The sequence below is a fragment of the Phaseolus vulgaris genome, chromosome 5 (assembly GCF_051622355.1).
Source record: "Phaseolus vulgaris cultivar YP4 chromosome 5, ASM5162235v1, whole genome shotgun sequence".
Taxonomy (NCBI): Eukaryota; Viridiplantae; Streptophyta; class Magnoliopsida; order Fabales; family Fabaceae; genus Phaseolus; species Phaseolus vulgaris.
In genome coordinates, this window is record NC_143502.1 from 31,301,276 (window position 1) to 31,323,236 (window position 21,961).

General features: G+C 32.1%; 2 protein-coding genes across 3 annotated transcripts; one reads left to right on the plus strand and one right to left on the minus strand.

Annotated features, from left to right (window-relative positions):
- Positions 1-4,570: 4,570 nt before the first annotated feature.
- Positions 4,571-7,888, minus strand: LOC137835388 (multiprotein-bridging factor 1a). Its single transcript, XM_068643871.2, has 4 exons — positions 7,671-7,888; positions 7,026-7,109; positions 5,084-5,166; positions 4,571-4,976 (listed from the first exon to the last, which is right to left on the minus strand). The coding sequence occupies exons 1-4, from the start codon at positions 7,810-7,812 to the stop codon at positions 4,857-4,859; spliced, it is 429 nt and encodes a 142-aa protein (XP_068499972.1). The 5' UTR covers positions 7,813-7,888; the 3' UTR covers positions 4,571-4,856.
- A 4,409-nt stretch (positions 7,889-12,297) lies between these two features.
- Positions 12,298-19,845, plus strand: LOC137835387 (plant cysteine oxidase 4). Of its 2 annotated transcripts, none has more exons than XR_016521133.1 (6): positions 12,298-12,432; positions 12,991-13,263; positions 16,826-16,971; positions 17,074-17,221; positions 19,115-19,314; positions 19,443-19,845. XR_016521133.1 is itself a non-coding variant. In XM_068643870.1 (6 exons), the coding sequence occupies exons 2-6, from the start codon at positions 13,161-13,163 to the stop codon at positions 19,559-19,561; spliced, it is 720 nt and encodes a 239-aa protein (XP_068499971.1). In that variant the 5' UTR covers positions 12,298-12,432; positions 12,991-13,160; the 3' UTR covers positions 19,562-19,845. The 2 variants fall into 2 exon arrangements, 1 of the variants encoding a protein (XP_068499971.1); XM_068643870.1 differs by having other exon boundaries at positions 19,111-19,314.
- Positions 19,846-21,961: the final 2,116 nt, after the last annotated feature.

Below are 21,961 nucleotides of genomic sequence, written 5' to 3' on the forward strand. Positions count from 1 at the left end.
AAGAAACTGCCCTTTTCTCTTAGCACTACTCATTCTGCACATATATTTGATTTAATTCACATGGATGTATGGGGTCCTTGTTCTGTTATCTCTATGCACGGCCATAGATATTTTCTCACTGTTGTTGATGATTTTTCCCGCTTTACTTGGATTTTCTCTATGCAAAATAAGTCTGAAGTTAGAGCTAATGTTGTGAGTTTTGTCTCTTACGTTGAAAATCATTTTCAAACAAAAGTCAAATCTATTCGTACTGATAATGGTGTTGAATTTGTGATGAAAGATTTTTTTGCTTCAAAGGGCATTTTACATCAAACTTCATGCATAGAAACACCCGAGCAAAATGGTGTTGTTGAACGAAAGCATCAACATATTTTAAACGTTACAAGATCTCTCCTTTTTCATTCAAAACTCCCTGCTAATTTCTGGAATTTTGCTGTCCAACATGCTGTTTTCTTAATTAATTGTATTCCTACTCCTTTGCTCAAAAATGAAACACCATATGAAAAATTGCATGGAAAGTTGTGTGACATTTCTGACTTGCGTATCTTTGGTTGTTTGTGCTATTCCTCTACTCTTGTTGCCCATAGAAAGAAGCTGGACAGTCGCGCTGTTCCTGGTGTCTTTCTTGGTTTTAAACCACACACCAAAGGTTTTGTCTTTCTAAACTTAAAAAATCACAAAATTGAAGTTTCCAGAAATGTTGTTTTTTATGAAAATTGTTTTCCATATTTTTTGAAAAATGAAAAAGATCCCAACAGTCTTTCGCTTCCCATACCACAGCACTATGCTCAAACTTATGATGACATAAATCTGCATAATGACCATAGCTCTCCTGATAAAAATGATGATGATCTTTGTGTTGATAACAATGACGTGCCTGCTGTTACACTCAGAAGATCTGACCGTAATAGAAGGATACCAATCTATTTGCAAGACTTCCAGACTAGCAGTAATCAGGTTAGTACCAAGTATCCCATACAAACTTACATTAATTTTAATTCCCTATCCTCTAATTTTAGATATACCATAATGTCTATCTCCTCTCATGATGAGCCTCAAAACTATGAGGCAGCCATTCAGAATCCTCTTTGGGTCCAAGCAATGCAGAATGAGTTAGCAGCCCTTGCAGCTAATAAGACCTGGAGTATTACAGATCTTCCCCCTGGAAAATCTGCCATTGGTTGTAGATGGGTTTACAAGATCAAATATCACTCAAATGGTACTATAGAAAGATATAAAGCCAGGCTAGTAGCGAAAGGCTACAATCAAATGGAGGGTCTAGACTTCTTAGATACGTTTGCACCAGTAGCAAAGTTAACCACTTTAAGGCTTCTCCTGGCTCTTGCTGCAGCAAAAGATTGGGATCTTAAGCAATTGGATGTGAACAACGCTTTCCTTCATGGAGACTTAAATGAAGAAGTTTACATGAAGCTTCCCCCTGGTTTTCCAGTAGCAAATAGGAATAAAGTGTGCAAAATTCAAAGGTCTTTGTATGGCCTCAAGCAAGCCGGACGCCAATGGTATGCCAAACTTTCCAATTTTCTCAAATCTCATAACTATAATATCTCCACTGCTGACCACTCTCTTTTCTTGAAACATGATGGAGAGAAAATAACTGCACTTCTTGTCTATGTGGATGACATAGTCTTAACTGGGAACAACCTTGCTGAAATTAATCAAATCACAACCTTGCTTCATCAGCATTTCTGCATCAAGAATTGAGGGGATCTTACATACTTTCTAGGCCTCGAAATTGCAAGGAACAGCACTGGTATCCACCTTAGTCAACGAAAATACACCTTAGATCTCCTTACAGAAACTGGTATGCTTGCTTGTGCTCTTTCTCTCACACCCATGGCACATACTCTTCGCCTCACTGCTGATAAAGGAGAAAGACTCAATGAAGAAGAAGCTACATCCTATAGAAGACTGGTAGGACGCCTCATTTACCTTACCAATACACGCCCAGATATTGCCTATGTTGTCAACCACCTCAGTCATTTTGTATCTGCACCTACCAACATTCATTCTCAGGCAGCTTTTCATGTTCTCAAATATTTAAAGGCCTCACCTGGTGCTGGTATCTTTCTCCATAACAATACTCCTGTGCAGATCAAAGCGTACAGCGATTCAGATTGGGCTACTTGCCCCGAGACCAGAAAATCCATCACGGGCTTCTGTGTATATTTGGGTGAGACTTTGATCTCCTGGAAATCAAAGAAACAGCAAACGATTTCAAGAAGCTCCTCTGAAGCAGAATACAGAGCATTAGCTGCTACCACATGCGAAATTCAATGGCTGGTCTACCTTTTACAAGATCTTCGAATTCCCTTCATTCAACCTGCTCTTTTATACTGTGATAGTCAGTCAGCAATCCAGATTGCTCACAATCAAGTTTTCCACGAACGAACAAAGCATATAGAGATTGACTGCCATGTAGTTCGAGAAAAACTCAATCAAGGACTGATCAAGTTGCTTCCTGTCTCCTCCTCCATGCAAACTGCAGATTTTTTCACGAAACCTCTACCACCTAAGATGTTCAAGACCTTATATTCCAAGCTCGGAATGAAGAATATATATTCCCAGCTTGAGGGGGGATGTTAAAATATCTTTCTGTTATTGTATTTGTTTTAGAGTATTTTTCTATTACTGCAACCATTTTCTTTTTTGCTGGTTTTCTGTTTTTGGGCCTTTGTGGGTCTTTGGGCTCTTACGTGTGCCTATATTGTTTTACTTTCTGTATAACCCTTGAACTGTATACTTTTCATTAATCAATTAATGAAACCTTCTTTCTCTCTCTCAAAGCTTCTCTTCACTCTTTTTCTAAACTTCTCTGTATTCACGGTTCTTGCTTTTGGCTCTCTCTTTTACTACAATTGGCCATTTTTGTGCATGACTTATGTTTAACACGATATTGAATTTGTTTGATCACTTAAATTGATGTGTTTTGAAGTTTATTTTGATTTCAATGGTTAGTTTTTGTTGTGCATATATACATAATATAAACTATAAAACTTGTATTTTTCTATGTCATTGAAGGATATAGTTGAATTAAATATATTATTTTAAAATATAATTTTAATTACTAATATTAAACAAAGGTTTGAAAAAGAACTCTTTAAAAAGGCATTATCTAAACTATTTAATGATTTTTTATTCCGGTCACGAACAAATATTTTTAGAATATTTCTGAAACTAAAAATACATTTAGGAAAATATAAGCTGACATAGGAATTATTTTTTTTATTTCTTTGAAAGGTCACATAGATTATAATAGAGACATAGACTTATACAAAATATAAATAAGATCGTTTATTTTTTTTCCAAGCATTATGTTTGCTCTAAACATATCCTAAAAAAATTAATTTGAAACAAAATTAAAAAAAGGTTGAAATTACTAATAAATTGTATTATAATTGAAATGCATATAAATATCATTTAACCTATAAGAATAATGGGTATTTGTTTGGTGTATAAATGTCATCATGAGCATAAGTTTTATGAAATCCAATTTTGGTTGGTTATATATGCAACTTTAACTTAATTGATTATTTGTTTGGTGTTGCCTATTGGTGGATAATCATGTGGAGGCTTAGTATGTGTTGATATTTGTTTAGATCATAAATGTTTATTTTGATAAGCATTCGATGAACTTCATATGTAAAACTTAAAATTATCTTATTTTAGATATTCGAATTATTTATATAAATTTTAATTTCTTTTAAAATTATATATTCAAACAACATTTTTCTTCGTTAAATATTTAAATTCTTTTTATTAAAAAAATACGCAAGAGATTCAAATACAAGCGCATTTTTAAATTAAATGACCAAAGTGATACCAATGAGAATAATTGATTATAATTGTAAGAACAAATTACAAATTTAAATCCATAGACCACACTTAAATAATAAAATATAAGATAAAAAAAATGCATTCGAAAATAGGATTGAAAGCACACGACTTCGTACAGTCATATATCTATTAATTAATTTGCAATTTTACCAATCTATATGCATAGTGTTATGAGTAATATTGATCACTGAAACATCACATTTAAAGAAAAAAAATGTTTTACTTTTTTATTAAAGGTGATAGGAATTAAATATTAAACCACGTTGAGATTAAAATAATAATTAACCTTTTCTTCAGATGTTAACAATAATATTTTAAGTAAAGAATGTGCAAAAGAAAATATAAACGACAAATTCCAAAAAAAAAAAATACATTCTGAAAATAAAAAACCAGAATAAAATTTGAAAATCAAGTAAATAAAACCTGTAAAAAAAAATTTAAAATCGTATTTGGTGGGAATACAGAAATCCAAATCTGGAAATTCTAAAAAATAAAATCTAAACGTATTCTGGAATCAAAAATTCCAAATCTGAAAAAATACTCTGGGAAGGAAATTTCAAAATGTATTTTTAAGGACATTTTTGTCATTTCACATAAAAAGTCCAACTTCAAATTTGATTGGTGCTAGAAGTAATTGCCAATCAAAATTTTCCTAAACTTTAGATGTTAAACAAAAACCAGAAGTGAAAAGAAAGAGTGGTTAGGCAAAAAGGACTAGTACAATTTAATTCCGTTTTCTTCCTTCTTATCCACATAATAAATGGCACTAGATCCCAACGAATGAACACATTGTGGATCTTCACAGTTATATCATAAACACATCATCGCAGCTCCAAGGTAAATTAATTTGTTCTGAAAATACATCTTTATTTATGCAAATACATAATCATGTTTGGACAGGTGAAAGACTCAAGTTGCCACACCAGTTGTTTCTCTTGCAACCAACCTTGGACAGTGAAACAAAAGCCTTAAACTACATACAGAACCGTTAGAGTAGCTCTTCATTTCTTGCCACGCAGTTTGGCACCAAGGGCTCTCTCCAACTTGCCAATGATCTGCTGGTTTGGAATGGCTTTCCCTGACTCGTACTCCTGGATCACTTGAGGCTTCTCATTGATCAACTGAAAACAATCATACGTTATCACTAACTACCCAACTACAAATAATGAACATAAACACGGTATAAATGAGGTTTGTGAACGCAAGAGAAATAGAGAACAGTACTTACTTGAGCAACCTGAGCCTGAGTTAGTTTCTTGTCCATCCGGGCCTGCATTATAGCTTTCTTGAGTTCAGTTGGTACCCGATCATCTGTTCACACAAGTTCAATAACTCAGTATGGGCATTAAAGCAGGAGAATGGGTAAGGTTGAGTCATATAAGAGAAGTTTTGATGCTAAAAACTTCAAAAGATTAAGAAACTCTATTGCTGTTCAAAGTTATATAGTGGTATCAAAGCTGTAGCAACACACTTCTGTTGATATAAAGTCCCTCGATTTTATCTATAGGAATATGCCAACAGAAGAATCTAAACGATGCAACAATCTTTGACCCTCATATCATATGGCTAAGGTACACAACAACAGGAGTCTTGTCTTGGCAGACAAGTTTATATGAATGAACTTTAAAATAGAAAGGGGTGTGAGTCATATACACAAGTTTTGATTAAAATGAATTAAGAAAAGAAACTCTTCGATGATCAAAGTTATATAGTGGTATCAAAGTTATATAGTGGTATCAAAGTTATAGTGACACACTTCTGTTGAATAAAGCTCCTTAACTCTATCTATAAGAATGTCATCAGAAGAATCTACATAACACAACAACTAGGTGAGTTTACATGGATTGCACAACACCATTGAACTAGGTATAGACACAACAACAGCCAAGATAAGTAAGAAAAAGAAGAGAATAAGCAAAACATAAGCAACACACTGCACATTGTAGGCAAGACAAAGGAGAATTGCAGACACCAGAGTAGTTATCTCATCAAACAGAAACAAAAGTACAATCAACACATTGCACATTGAAAGAAAGACTCGGTTTTATGATTCTGTAGCACAATGATTACACTCTAATAATGTAGAACTTCTTTTATAGAAACTATATGTTCGCATCGCATGGGTGGGGGGCTACTGTCATAATTTCATTAGTTCGAAGTCTACCCTGACATCAACTAACTGTCACATAGGACTAGAGCAGATGGAACTACACTAGTACACTAAGAGTTTGTCTGAATGATAAAGTTTATCTTGTATTTAACTCAAGTTCACAAAACTGATTCCAGAAAACAAAGGAAACAACGGATTGATCTATATTTGGGAACATTTTACCTGAAAGTGATCTATAACAATGAATCTTGTTCATACAGAATTGATAAACTCGCTTTAGATTTTCAATTGATTTGTCAATAACAACCGGATTATGAATAAATAGTGTCGATCTCATTAAAATGGATTTCGATGTGAATTGATATACAAAAATATGCTTTTTTCATTTACAACAAAATTATTCAAAATCCGAAATAGAAAAAGAAATGGTTTGACATTCGCTTTCGTAATATCTAAAAGGATTCTTCAGATTTTAATATTCTATATTCTAAGAAAATGAAACAAACAGAAGAGAGAAAAAGCTTTTGTAGTTATTTTAGAAAACGAATAGGGGGACATTTAAGGGATTATTTTCAAATAGAAAGAAGAGTACAGGTATGCAAATTAATCTGTCTTGATTCTTTTTTTAAAGTGTAGTTATTAGTATAGGTATGTGAATAATGTCAAGGAAAAAATTTCTTCACCTCAAAACAACAAAATATAGCTCTAGTGGCTGGATAACAGAACACATTTTGCAAAAAGAAAATTAACAAACGTGTTGGCAGTTGTCATTGATTCCAAACCACAGTTAGAACCACAAACGAAATCTCCCCTGTCAAAGCTTCTCTACCAAGTCCAAGTCATAAAGTCATCTTTGCACTGTGCTTAGATATGAGATACCTGCAGTCACCGCATGCTTAAAAAGGAATATGAATTTCCTAAGTTAACCATGTAAATATTCCAAACCTTGGCACAAATGACACAAGCTGCTAAAATTTATAGCATAGAACCAATCAAATCATGATGCATGCAAATTTTTCACCGACGAATCAGTAGAATATATAAAGTGTAGCAAACTTACGAGTTAGACTCTCGGTATCATCATCCAGCCTCTTAGTATTCAATGAAGTGCTACTGGAAGCAGCTTTGTTTGTTCCAGCATTATCTGCAAACAAGAACTAAACAATCGTCACTCCGGCCACCCAAATACGAAGGAGACTAAAACGGTAAAAAAAATCAGAAACATCCAATAACGTTATCAAAAATTCAAGTCTGATTCATTTAAGTACGCCAAGCAAAATAAAATCAACCCAGAAGAAAATACTTCTCTAGACAATCACAAAAACCAGTTATAATGTATAAATCCATAACCCATAGTCCACTTCATATTCAACCACAAGAAAAATATTGATTAACAAAACCGCAGATGAAAACTACACAACAATAACCAGTACCACGTAATAAGCAACAAAACCAAATAACATGCAACAAAGTCATAAAACAGAAAACCTAATAAGAATCGCCTATATAACTGAAAGAACTACACCGTAATAAGAAAAATATAATAAACCAATACGTCTAACCAAAAATCCTAAAAGATGATCACTAATCGGAACAAAACTCAACCGAATCAGACGATTCGATCAAAAACATTAAAAAAATAAAAATGATTTTCTACTTCCAAAAATCGATAACCGATTGAAGAAATTGAAGGGGAGGAGTGAACATTTTTTTATGGTGTCGATGTCGGCGCCGGAACGGCGAGCCGCGTTGACGGCTTTCTCATCCTTGCGGGCGGCAGAAGTGGGGGCTTTTTTGCGAAGCACCACCGGTTCCCAATCCTGCGAGAGAGGTCCCACTCCTGACATGGTTCAAAGGTTTGGATTTTTTTGTTTGGAGAACTTGTTGTTTTTCTTCTGTGCTTGAGCTATGTTGTGTTGTGTAAAGTCTAGGGTTTTATTAGACGAAGATTGAAGTAGTTCAACCAATTGAATGTGGATAATATACTTCTAGCTTGGGATGCACGTCAGGCTGGGTTCCATTTTCTATTGGACCTTTCTGATATTGGGCTTTAACATTCGCCTCCATACTGTTGGGCCTTTTCTTTCTGCACCCGTGGAATTTCAAACTGCGTCCAATCATTTTCGAAATGACCATTTTATCTTTCGTTTGTCACTTCCAAATTAAGTGTTCTGAAAATATTCCAAAACAAACTTTCTAGAAGTTTTGGAACAGAATTCTTTCCATAATAAATTTTTAAAAAAAAGCTTTTTGGAATCGAAATTTCTTAAACATATTTTCTAAAACTTATGAGATGTGTTTTCTATAATCAGCTTTACATAACAAAAAGGTTACATAAAATTTTCAAAACATACTAGATGCATTCTAAAATAGAATTACAGGAACAAATTTTTTAAAACAAACTTTTTGGAACATATATTATCTTTTAGAACAAATTTTTCATCACAATTCTCTCTCTTCTTAACAATATAGAAACAATAACCATACTAACAATAATAATATAATATATTACAAATAATATTTTTTATAATAAGAGGATCCTGCTATATATATTATATGTGTTGTCTAAATAGAGGAAAGAATATGATAAACAAGAATGTTACATAAATTTACATTACTTTTACGATTTTCTTTGAACTTTACACTAGAAGGAGAAAATAATGTATCTCACAAACCTTCACTCATAATTGGCAACTTCAATTGCAAGACCCTGCACCACCAGCTTTATTTTTTCACAAGCAATGTTTTACTTTCTCGCCAACTTTATCTTCACATGGCTACAGTTTTCACTTTAGTGTGATACAATAATCACAATGGCAGAGATTATTTCTGCCATTGAAGTTTGAATTCAAACTTTCATTTATTGAAACTCACAAGCATCTCTATTTAATAGACTTCTATCTCCTTTGCAATACACATTCAACGACCCATGCTCACCTTTATATTTCTCTAGCTTTGCCATTGTTCTGAAAGTGCTTAAGCGTGCCATTCAATCACAAAGGTAATTTCTCTCTAATATTTTAATTAATTAATTATAGTAGCAAGCACATGCTAATAAAGATTATGATATATCACACACTATATTTCAGCTCTCATAAACTGTTTTGTATTTTCTGTGGATGGATCTGTATGTATATATTGGTTTTGACTAAAATTTAGTTTTATATATATGAGTAAAAATTACATGTAAAAGAATTCAGTTCTAAAGTACTAGTATCTTTAAATTTGTAAACAAAGTTAACTACTTAAAATTTATTTAAAAAATATTAACAAATAAAAAATATTAACAAAATTAACTAATATTTTTTATTTTCATACAAGATAATCTTACTAATTGTCTTCATTATAGCAGATGATTGATTAAGTTTAAGAGTAAGAATCAATATGGTTGAATTTTGTTTATATTTAAGTTTGTAATTGGATTTAAATGGAGTATTAATATAAAATAACATAAGAACTAAGGAAACAAACATATTTAATACTTATATTTTAAATTAATGAAATCATTTAATATGTTATATTGCATACTCTTTAATCAGTACCCGTAAATTGCTAGTAAAGTAAATCTTTTCTGTTTTAGATCAATTAAATATCACTGCACAAATTCCACTTAATTTAAGAAAATATCACTGCACCCTAGACTTAATTCAGCACAAATTTTTATATAATAAAAGAGTCTAAAGTTATATAATAGTTTTAATAATATTCACCACTACCACACGGATCCTCTTTTAATTATAATAATAAGAACATTAGTATGTTTTTATAATTTATAGTATACCATCAATATTTTTTTTCTTATCTTTAATTTAAGAAAATAAATGGTGTATAATATAATTGAAAGTGTAATTTCATTAAATGAAATAAAAATAATAAAATGTATTTATATTTGAGATTACAAAGGAATCCTCTTTTTACAAAGGTACTGTAAAAATTAGTTGTATTTTCACGAATCATCTTATTAGAATTTTATGACATCTCATCACCTTCTAAATTATATGTCCCTATTGCGAATTCAAGAGAAACATGTTACTAAAGACGTATGGGAAGGTAATGAAGGACTATTGAGACTCCGAAGACATACAATTTGGGTACTAAAGCATGAAGACATACTTGACCAATGAGTCAAATAGTTAATTGATCATTCTGGTTTCGGACATTTGTTAAAATTTAATAACATTGACTTCAACCACGTACTACTTACAACATTAGTGGAAAGGTGGAGAACGGAGACTAGTACCTTTCACTTTCCTCTCGGTGAAACAACTATTACTTTGGAAGATGTGAAATTGGTATTGGGTTTACCTATTGATGGAGAGGTTATCACCGGAATTACTAGTGGTGATTTAGTATCTTTGTGTGAGCAGTTGCTTGGATTTATACCACCCTCTACAGCGGTAAAAGGAAATGCAATCAATTTGTCTTGGCTTAACAACACTTTCCAGGAACTGCCACATCATGCAATCAATGATGTTATTGCTCAACATGCTTGAGACCGCATATTAACACTTATTAGGAGCCTATTGATGGCTGATTATTCTGGCAGTAAGGTACATTTAATGTATTTATTATTGTTGGTTGACTTGAACAACGTCAGGAATTATAGTTGGGGGTCAGCTGTATTGATTTTTCTGTATCGTGCGCTCGATCATGAAATAGACTTTAATCAAGATAATATTGGAGGTTGCACGCTACTTTTACAGTGTTGAACATGTGAAAGCCTAACATGCATTTCTCCACAACTTCAACCATTGACCAATGAAGAAGTTCAACAAGGGGTTGGTTTCCCACTCAAAAAATATATGTTATTTTTGTATTAATTTTCTAAACAAGAAAACAAAGTTCTTAATATTGTGGTAAAATTTCCGATGAATTGAGACATGGATTTTTTTTTCTCTTTCACACCCCATAGTTTTTAGAACTTTTCTAATTTAAAGTACATTTTTAATTTTAAATTGTATAATTAAAAATTTAGAAATATAATTTAAATTGTCAAGATTATATTTTCAATTTAATTTAAAATTTTGATCAAAGAATTTCCAACTTGTAATTCATTGAAAAAACATTGGAGTGAAGGAAGAATTTTTTTTTAGTCATGTCTTGACTTTTATTTTGAGTTCATAAGGAAATGTTTCTTCAAAAATAAATAAGAGAAGTTGTACGTGTTTTCTTACATACGTGTCTATCTTTCTTTTCATAGAATTCTTTTTAAGTAGTAAAGAATCAGTATGAATCAAATAAGAATATTTCTCTTTTCAATAAACAATTTAATTATTTATTTTGATTTTATAATTATTCAAACTTTCTTTTTAGGCTCGTATATTTAAAAATAGTTATTTAATATACATATATATATATATATATTATTTTAATTCATTTTAGTTAATATTTTTATGAAATTGTAGAAGGCATTTTGAAAACAAATGGGTGTATTTAGTAAATCTTGGTATGTTTATTATTTTACACTTGTGTTTTTCTTCAAGCAGTATTTTAGCTTATTTCACTTCAACTGTATTTTAAGCATTCATCGATTAGTTTTGAGTTTTTTTCTCTGAATAAATCATTTAAAATATTCGACACCTTTTTCACTCTAAATTTATAGTCAAGGTATTATATTTGAATTTGAATAAAAGCAAAGCAATCAAGTATATTTTTTTTTCCAAAACTTTAACTTCTTATGCGAATAAAAAATAATAATTTGATATTTTATCAACTAAAATCTCAATTGGAAATAAATCTTTTTAGAGTCATCTCCAATAATGCTTCTTAAATGCTCTTATTATTTTACACTCGATTCTTCTACAATAACTTTAAAAAATGTTCTTAATCAAACACAAGTACAAAAATGAAGGGGACCAACAAAAATAAAAATCCAATTTAGGTTCTTTAATTGGGACAAAAAGAATAGATAACATTTGCTTCTTATATAAGAGGGACCACACAAATTTGCATTAAGAACCCAAAATAGATTTTATTACTACAACTCAATAAGTACTTGTGGTGACAAAGTATGACTAATTAAAATTACATAAATTTAAGCTCATACAATAATTTTTTTAGTCTTTTTCTTACATGTTATTATAAGTGTTTTGGTAGTAACACAGTGAGTATTTTTCTATTTTAACACTTTTTTTTGTCTAACAAAAATGAAACATTATGTTTTGTAAACCTTCCAAAGTTGTCTGTTCTAGAGTAATCTTAAATCCTTAGTTTAAAAACAGCTTTTGTTTGACCCATTAAAAACGAAAAAAAAAAGAAGAAACAGTGCGTGATGATGACGTGTTGAAGATCTTCCTTGGGCCTCTTTAATTAATCGCGTTTCTTCAATTTTTAACCTTTAATTCTTTTCCCTTTTCTTCCTAGTTTTTACTTTCTTTTGTACCTATTCTGCCATACTTCAACCTCTCCTCATTCTTCATCCGCTTCTGCACCCTACCTCTAAACCTTCTTCTCCAAGGCTTTACCAGGTTCGCTTCCCTTTCCGGAACCTCAATCCATGATATTTTTGCGCTTTTCCCCGTTTCAAAATCGGAATCTGGTGCCCCATTTGTGGTTCTCATCCAATACTTCTTTCTATATGCCTTTTTCAGCTCATATTTGTTATTGGGTCGCTCTCTATTTTTCCATTTTCTGTTCGCTGTTGTGCTAAATATTCCCCTGCTATAACAGTGTATGCCATGGAAAAATGAGTGTTTTATTATTGAAACGTCACATTCGATTGTGAAGTGCTGTTTTGATGAGTGGAAATGAAGGAATAATGTAGGGTTTTGGTTTTTTTGTCTGTGCAAAGCTTGTGGGGTTTGTTGATTTGTATGTGAAAAATGGAGGTTTTAGGTTCTTTGGATGTTTATTTAGGGAAACCATAGAGCAGAATACAGTTGAATCTCAGTGTTTTGGAATGAATCGTCTGCTGCCCTAATTGTATATTTAGATCGTAAAGTGGTTTGCTATTAGACTTGTTGTGATGTCTATGACGTGAAACTCATTTTTTTTAGCTGTGCTATCACTCTTTTGTTGTTCAATAGGTTCATAATTAGATTTGCTGTGAGGGATCATCTGCAGCAATTCAGATTCGTTACCGTTGCTTTGAGATTAAAACGCTGTTATTATCCAATTGTATATCCAGTCCCTATTGCAATCGATAAACTGCTTTGCAAGGTGTTATCGGTAGATTAGTCGATCACACCTTTACAGGATGCCATATTATATACAGAGACTTTATAGGTTGTGCAAGGCTTCCTTTTCGCCAGATGGACCTGTCTCTGAAGAAGCTGTTGCAAAAGTTCGTGAGAAGTTAGGTATGTTGTTTGTTTTCCTTGTTGAATTATTTATATATATATATATATATATATATAAATATATAATATTGTATAACTTGTATAAGAAAATAAAAAAATATTTTATTGATAACAATGACACCAATTACATTTTAATGTCTCTATTTGCAATAGTCCAAATCTTTAAAATAAGGAAATAAAAATATGTTGAAATGAATAAGAAGATTTTGAAGTACTTTTTCCTAACTCTGGATATATTGACATTCTTTTTATCTCAATAATCTATTATTTACAACACTCTCCCTCAAGTTGACACATGAACATCAATCATTCCCAATTTGCTTGCAAGATCCTGGAATCTGTCTTGAGAAATCACTTGTGTGAAAATATTTGTTATTTGAAATCCTGTAGGGACATGGATTGTAACCACTAGGCCTATGTCAAGATTATCTTTGATGAAGTGTTTGCGAATTTCAATGTGTTTGGTCTTATATACTGGACTGGATTATGAACAATGATTATGGTTGACTTGTTATTACAGTACAATTCCTTAGGAATATTAACCTTTATTTTAAGGTCATCAAGTATGATCTTATAAGGCCTTTATTAGAATACATACCTTATTCCTTCCCCTGAGTTTCAAATTCGAGAAGAATATTCATGTACACTTCTTCTAAAGCTCCACGAAGAAAAACATTTTTAACATCCAATTAGTGCAAGAACAACTTGATCTGTATTCATCTTTGCTACAGGACAAAAAGTCTCCTCATGGTCAATTCCATAAATTTGAGTGTACCCATTTGCAACCAATCTAGCTTTGTACCTATCTAGTGACCAATTTGCCTTATGTTTCATAGTAAATATCCATCTACATGCTATGGTGTTTTTGTCTCTTGGTTTGTCAACAATCTCCCATGTTGAGTTTCTTTGTAATGCATTTATCTCCTCTCTCATGGCTTGAGTCCAATGTTCACTTCTCATAACTTCTTAGACTATGGTAGGAATTTCTGTGGCATTAGTGATGACAGTAAAACTTCAATGTCTATTATAGAGATTGTCAGTTTATGTAGACATATTGAAAAATAGGATATTTAACACACAATCTTTTTCCCTTTTTCAATGTAATAAGTAAATTCTTAGTAACACTTACTTCCTCATTATAACCTTTAGGCTCCCTTACCTCTGAATCAGGAAGCTCTTCTTGCTCTCAAAGTATGTTGTTTTTTATATTTTTTGTTGTGGAATGTTAGTTCATGAACAATACTATTATGAGACAAATTTGGATAATTTATGATTCACATATTTATTACTTAATTTTTTTGATGCTTTTTCCAATTGATTTTAGACAAGACAAAAAATTAACAAAGACGTGACAAACCTCAAATTTACTTTTCATAATGTATGTCCATGTAACACGAGTACAATCATCAATAAAAGTAACAAATCATTTTTCTCCAAAAATGTATTCTAAAGTAGGGCCCCAAACATTAGTGTGAATAAAGTCAAATGGGAAATTACTCTTTTTACAAGAGATGGAGATAAGATACATGGTGACTTTTTGACCTTTTACAAAAATCACATTTGAAAGACTCAATAGACTCTTTAATGAACAAATGAGGGAACAAAGATTTTATTGGGTTGAAGGAGGGATGCCCAAGCCTTTTATGATGAAGCCATATCTGAGGACTTGCTCATGTTTTTGATGTTGCTTGTTAGCTTATGACTTTTTGTTTTGGCCCTTGGATTCCAACAAATATAATCCACTCTGCTCCTTGGTAATTAAAATCATATTCCTTGTGGCAAAGTCTTGAAATAAGAAGAGAAAAAAGTTACCAAACTATTCAAATCTTCTGTAAGTTTTTGTATAGAGATAAGACTGTTGGTATAAAACATCCTTTATTACAATAAATGTTTCTAAAGTTATATTCTTGGAACTGCATATGGGTACACTATCACCATTTGTAACTGTAATGAGTTATTCTCTAGTCATCTTGGCATACAAATGGACAAGATTATGAAAATGAGTCATGTGATCGGTTTCTCCTGAATTAATAATCCAAACACCATGAGACAAAGAACCAATAGTATTGAATGTACTCTTACTTTTCATGGGTAAGGCATACGATGACTTAGTCATTTATTCAATCATTGTTAGAAGCTTTCACACCGGACATTGTAAAAACAGAAGAAAAAAAAGAGATAACAAAGATTCATCGCTTGTCACTTTTATTTGATAACCTATTTGGTACAAGAATAAAAAAATTCACATCTACTCGAATTGAAGTCAAGTGAGATGTCACCACCCCTTGGAATGGGCTCAAGAGGTCGTGACGACATTGTTTGTGGCGGCGGCGAGTGGTTCACACCTTTCTAGCCAACCATTAACCTCAACGACAATGGCGAACAACAACGATTATGGTTGTTAACGAGGCAGTGGAAACAGGCTCCCAAGATTGGGAGCTTTGACACGAACTTGAACAATATAAGAAAATAAATAATTATTTTGTTGATAGCTATCAAACCAATTACATTTTCATTATCTGTAAAAACTTTTAAAATAAGAAAATAAAAATATGGTGAAATGATTAGGAAGAGTCCGAAGATATGTTTTCCTAATAACCATGTTACAATAATATATATACACACACACATATATATATATATTTTATATTATGCATGTGTACATTTGATTCTAATAATCATGCAAATAAACTTATTGCTTGTGATTCCAAAGAATAGTCATTGTTAAATATTTGTCCAATCTGGAGGGTTTTAACAAATAGGTCGTGTGATTGATATGAGTAATAACTGAGTATATATTCAGATACAAGTCGTTCTATGCTATGTTCAGACTCCACTCCAGAAATCTTTAAGCGTTCCTTTTGTTCTCTCTTTTCCTTTTTTATGGATTTGAATTTCTGGAGGAGATTATGGCAAGGTTGAAAAATTGAGGTTTTGTCATGACAATTTTGTCATTAACTTGTTTTTATTCTTCTCAAGAATTGAGTAGTCACAATGTTCTCTCCAAACTCTTGGATGAAGCAATTATCTTCTTTAGAAGAGAGGAAAAAGGTCGACTGATGGCTGTTTACATTTTAGGATTAATTTAGATTAATAAGGATTAATTTTGTTTTAAAGTTTTTGCTGTTAACTAGATTTCTATTTGCCATTTATTAATTTAATTTTCTTGCTTATCAGTATGGTAATGCACAGTAAAATATTTCTACCTTTTGAAATATGATTTTTACTGCTCATATCGTTACACCAGCTGCTGGTATTCTGTATTATATCCCAACAATCAATATTTGACCTGATTTTGACATCTGATCGAAAATCTTTGCAAGCTTGTGATTGTGACTCCTACTTAGTGTTAGAGATTGTGATTATATAATCTGCTCAAGGGGCTATACAAGTGTGCTTAAATAGCTGTGAATGCCAGCGTAACATTTCAACTGTCTCTCTGTGATCTTTGGTTCTGTTCTTTCTGAGTGTTTTAAAATACAGTCATATACCACACATGGACTTGTATTGTACATTTTGTTCCCTTGTGATCTTTTTAATAACCATTCTTTTAATGTTTCAGAAAAAATCAAGCCTTCAGATGTAGGTCTTGAACAGGAGGCACAAGTGGTTCGTAACTGGTCTGGTCAAATGCCTGAATGTAATGGGAACCATCAACAGTCACCACCGATCAAATACCTGCATTTGTATGAAGATGACAGCTTCTCTGTTAGTTTTAATTCTCAGAACTCACAATTTAGTCAGCAATTTTTATACTCATTTCTTGAGCATAGCTACAAAAGTTTGATTAATATTTTTTATCTTCATCAGATAGGAATTTTTTGTATGCCCCCTTCTTCTGTTATTCCTCTCCATAATCATCCTGGAATGACAGTCTTAAGCAAGCTCTTATATGGTTCAGTACATGTTCAATCCTATGATTGGATTGATTTTCCTGGTCCAACTGATCCATCTGAAGGTTTGTTCTTTATGGCTTTACATATTTTTGTTGCAATCCAGTTTTTTGTCCGGTGTATCTGCCTGGGAATACATCAAGTATTGAATCTGTTGCTCCCTTCTTTGTTTTTGTTTTGTCATGGCCATCGTTAATGAGGTAGGACAGGATGGTACCCTGTCATCATCCTCCAAAATAGTTTGTGCTCTCATGAAACTGAAAGGAAAAAGCCAGGACCTGTGTTTTAAAAGTCAACAGACGAAATCTAGCCTGTTAATGTTAGTTCTTGGTCTCAGTTAAAACTCAACTATGAAAAGCATATGGTAGCAGAGCTAAAATTGTCTAGAAATTATAAACTGGCAGATTGAATGTTTGGTAAATGAAAAACAGTGGATAATGGGAGTCAAAAAGGGAATTTTTTTGGTTAGTTGTTCGATTCTTGACCTATTCCTCCCTGTTGATAATGACAACTAATTATGTGATAGTGGAAATAGAGCTCCTAAGACGAGGAGTTATGATACTACGGAAAATAAGTCAAATACACAAGAAAGGAGGGTGAAATTGTGTATTAAAACATATTTGAAATTCTTGCAAAGTTGTGTATGATGGAGTGCACATAGATGCAAGTTTGTATCGTGACAGACAATTTGTCAATAACTTGTCTAAATCTTACTTTTTAAGCTCTCCTTTTGATAGTACAGTTTTATTAACATGCAATTTAAATGAGCATAAAGGAAAGATGGATTTATGTTGGAGATTTTTGTACTAGTTAATTTGTAAAAGCAGTAATTCTTGATTACCTTGATCAAGTTTCACTAGGACTCTGAAGTTACAACAGAGAATTATTGGAACACATTCACCCCTGGCTAGATAACTCGAGTATTGTTTGAACACTCAGCTAGTCTTGGTTAACAATCCAAAGTATTGATTGGAATTTAGCCACTCTTGGCTAAATAACACGAGTATTATTTGGAACAACAACCACTCTTGGCTAAGTGGGTTTTACAGAGAAAGGGTATTCTAAACGATCACATGGTTTTGCTTACTAGACAGAGATAACATCTTTCAAAGGATACAAGGTTAATGAACTCTTTTAGCTTGCTAAATGAACATCAACAATGTTCTTTTGAAACTTAAGGCATATAAAGCTTTGAGTATGAATATTGACAGTGTTTCAACATCTCTTGATCACTTCTATTGTCTTCAAATTGGAAGATTGTTTTATATAGGCAGTTAAGAAAAGAGCCGTTATAAATTCTTTTCTACTTGTTATGGAGCTTCACTTCAGGTCTATCCATGCAGATATGTAGATATGCATTAAATGCGTCCCATGCAACATTAAATGCTTATCTCTTCCTTAATCAGCATCTCAATAGCTGGTATGACTTATCAGGTATTGGTTAGAGAGCTTTCACCCAAATTGGAGTACAACATAGGACTGTATGTGATAGATAGCCTTTGCAGAGTTGACACAAGGCGTGTCAAGATGTGCGTAGTAGGCGTAGAACAACTTTAGCATGTCCCTTAGGGATCTTTGATGTTTACAAACATTTTACGAGATCTTCTTAATAGATGTGGAGATGAAACATTTCTTGCAAAACAATGTCCTATATCGTTTGTCAGATAGAGCACTTGCGTCTCACATGATATGTTATGATATGTTTGAAAAATGAAGCATATTCTTGTTGCATTTTGTTGCTTAGGAGCACTTAATCAAAATCATCTAGGATATCAGGCACTTAGTTTTTATTTCTTTACCTTCTGTGCTTATGAAAATTAGAGGTTATATTTACCTTGTAGTCTTATTTATCTTGTTTCTCTTCATAATATTTTACCTCATTTGGGAATTGGTAAGGATTATTAATCATTAATAATTTTGGTCTTCTTGCCCTCAACCAATTTGTTCTTGGCAGCTAGAGCTGCAAAGCTTGTCAAAGATACCGAGATGAAAGCACCAATTCCCACGACAGTTCTTTATCCTACCCTTGGAGGGAACATACATACTTTTAAGGCAGTAACTCCCTGTGCAATCTTTGATGTATTATCTCCACCTTATTCTTCAGAACATGGAAGACACTGCACCTACTTCCGGAAATCGCAGAGGAAAGATCTTCCAGGTGATCTTATTTATATCCAATGCAGGTTCATTTATGCCTTGTGTCCCAAATGATTGATGGTTTTACCTGTAAATGTTGTGTTTTGTTAACCACACCATATGGTTTGCCAACATTAATTTTAATTGCAGGTAATCTTCAGTTGAATGGAGTTACAGTGTCTGATGTTACCTGGTTGGAAGAATTTCAACCTCCTGACGACTTTGTGATTCGGAGAGGGATATACAATGGTCCTGTCATTAGAACTTGAAAATTTTCTTGTTTTGTGTTTCACCTTAAAATGAATTTGGCCTTTATGATTAGGTTACAACTAAGGGAATTGATGAACGAGTTCTGAAAAGCCAATACAATAATTCTATTCTTTGTTAGGCATTTGGTTTGTACATAACGATGCACTATTGTAGTCTCTCGAGTCACCTACCTCACCTTAATTCAGTAGGTTAGTTACGGAATTTGAAAAAGGGACCTCAATCATGATGAGTGAACTTGTGAAATTTTGTTTGCTTAATGTTGAGAATGAGTTACCATGTATCATTTTTGTCTCTTTTGCAATTTCCATGTGTTTTTGCCTTCTCAATTGTAATTTTACACCATTGCTACGGTAGAGGTTCCAGGGAAACTAATTAGATCCGAATATTCTGATATTGTTGTCTCCAAAAATTTGTTGCTTTTGGAAGTATTGTGAATAGAGTTCACAATATGTGTCCAATTATTAGTTGGCTGCTTCTTTCTGAAGTTCCATCACTTTTCCCAGCACCTCCATAAATTTCAAAATTCTAAAATCGTCCTTTAGTAAAAAGTTAAAAATAAAAGGCATTGACATTGTTTTTTACGGTTGGTTGGTGAATGAAGAGAGTGTGTGGGTTGAAGGTGGTGGTGGTGGGTTGTGTTGATTATGGATGACGGTTGTTGATAATTGGTGGTTGTTGGTGTCGGTGGTGGCATTTTTAAGTGAGTAGGTATCGTTAATTTTTTTTATGTTCTGGATTTGTTAATTCGGTGCATCTACAAATTAATGAATTCAAAAGTTAAAGATCTTAGAAATTATACTTCAAATGATGTAATATGGAACTTACTCTTGAATCTGGATTAGTATTTCGGCTTACACAATTTGTAATACTTCTTTATTTTAGGTTTCATAAGTTGAAATGTTAATATGAATTTGGAAGTGAGTTCCATGTTAAACAAATAGAATTACTAAATTTTATAATTTATGGATTAGATAATCTAAAATGTATTGAATTCAGAATGGATGATGATGTCTTGTTTCTGGATACGTAATATAGATAGTTGTCTATTGTATGAAATGACTTGTGGATTGCTAATTTGTAAAGTATTTTTTTGAGTTATCAAATGATTTTGAATTATTTAATCTGAAAGGTATTTTTTAAGTTGTGAAATGATTAATGAATTATCTAATTCGAAAAAAAATTGAATTAGAGTTTTTTTTCATGTTTTTCACAATCCGATACATGTTTTTTTGGGATTTCATTGTTGCGGATTTAATCCACTCCCATTTTATCTTTTCAGTTTATCTTTCTGATTTATTTAAACTGGGAATTTTGAATGACAAAAAAAACCACCAACAACAAAATAGCACTAAACTATACAACAAAACATTTCAAAAGATGCAAATTCTCACCTCTACAACTACACAATGACATCTCAAAGTGTGAAAAACCACCCCAAATTGTGTTGGAGGTACACCAAGAGACCGTGGAATGAGAGAAGAGAGGAGAGAGAGTGTGTAAAGTTAAAATGCTTATGATTTTATTTTTTAAATTATTTATTTAAGGACATAAGCATATTCCTTTTTAGTATGGAAGTACTGAAGAAGTCATGGGAGCACGAAGAAACAACCTTGTTGGTTATGTATATTTTGGATATAATATTTTGTTTTCTTTTTTTTCAAATTGGAATTTAGTTTAGTTCTTATTTCTTTTAATTTTTAATCTTCTGACAAATATTTTTATAAATGGTTTAGTTGATTCTATCATATTAGTGGGTAGACAATTCGTTTTTGCACTCCAATGTATGTTTTTCTTCTGTAGCTTTGTAAATATTAAAATATGTAAATATTATAAGTCAATTTTAATTTTTGAATTTCAGATAATTTGAAAGTTAATATTATATTTTTAATTATATAATCTCAAAGTTATTTTTAAAAGTGTCTTTTGAATTATGCAAACTTGAAATAAATTGAGATTTAGAAGTTGAAAGTCATCTTACATTAAAAAAATTCAGGTAATTTGAAAGATTTTTTAAATTATATAATTTAAAATTATTTTTTATATAAAAAAGAGTTTACATATTTTAGAATTTGAATGTTTGTTGCATGAGTCTAGACATGTGGTAGTGATGGAAAGAGAGTGATGACGACTCTAAGAGGTGGCAGCGACAATTTTATCTTATATACAAGTGTAGAGTGTGAAGTTAAGACCAATTGGGTTCGGCTGACTAGACACCATGTTTTAGTGAATGAGCTTAATCGTTGTGTCCCCATAATCTCTATTTAAAGAGATCATTTACTTGTAATTTTGTAACAAACAAAATAAAAATCTAATTAGTTGCCTGTGGACGTAGGTTGTAGATTGGCGACCGAACCACGTTAAATCCTGTGTTGTTTATTTTCTGCAGTTCATTCGTGATT

Bases quoted from the DNA above. Each gene is read 5' to 3' on its own strand.
- LOC137835388 (XM_068643871.2), bottom strand. From the start codon at position 7,812: ATGTCAGGAGTGGGACCTCTCTCGCAGGATTGGGAACCGGTGGTGCTT. The intron at 5,167-7,025 runs GTAAGTTTGCTA...TTGTGTGAACAG, and splicing joins TGATACCGAGAGTCTAACTC to ATGATCGGGTACCAACTGAA. The intron at 4,977-5,083 runs GTAAGTACTGTT...GATTGTTTTCAG, and splicing joins CTCAGGCTCAGGTTGCTCAA to TTGATCAATGAGAAGCCTCA.
- LOC137835387 (XM_068643870.1), top strand. From the start codon at position 13,161: ATGCCATATTATATACAGAGACTTTATAGGTTGTGCAAGGCTTCCTTT. The intron at 13,264-16,825 runs GTATGTTGTTTG...TTAATGTTTCAG, and splicing joins AAAAGTTCGTGAGAAGTTAG to AAAAAATCAAGCCTTCAGAT. The intron at 17,222-19,110 runs GTTTGTTCTTTA...TGTTCTTGGCAG, and splicing joins TCCAACTGATCCATCTGAAG to CTAGAGCTGCAAAGCTTGTC.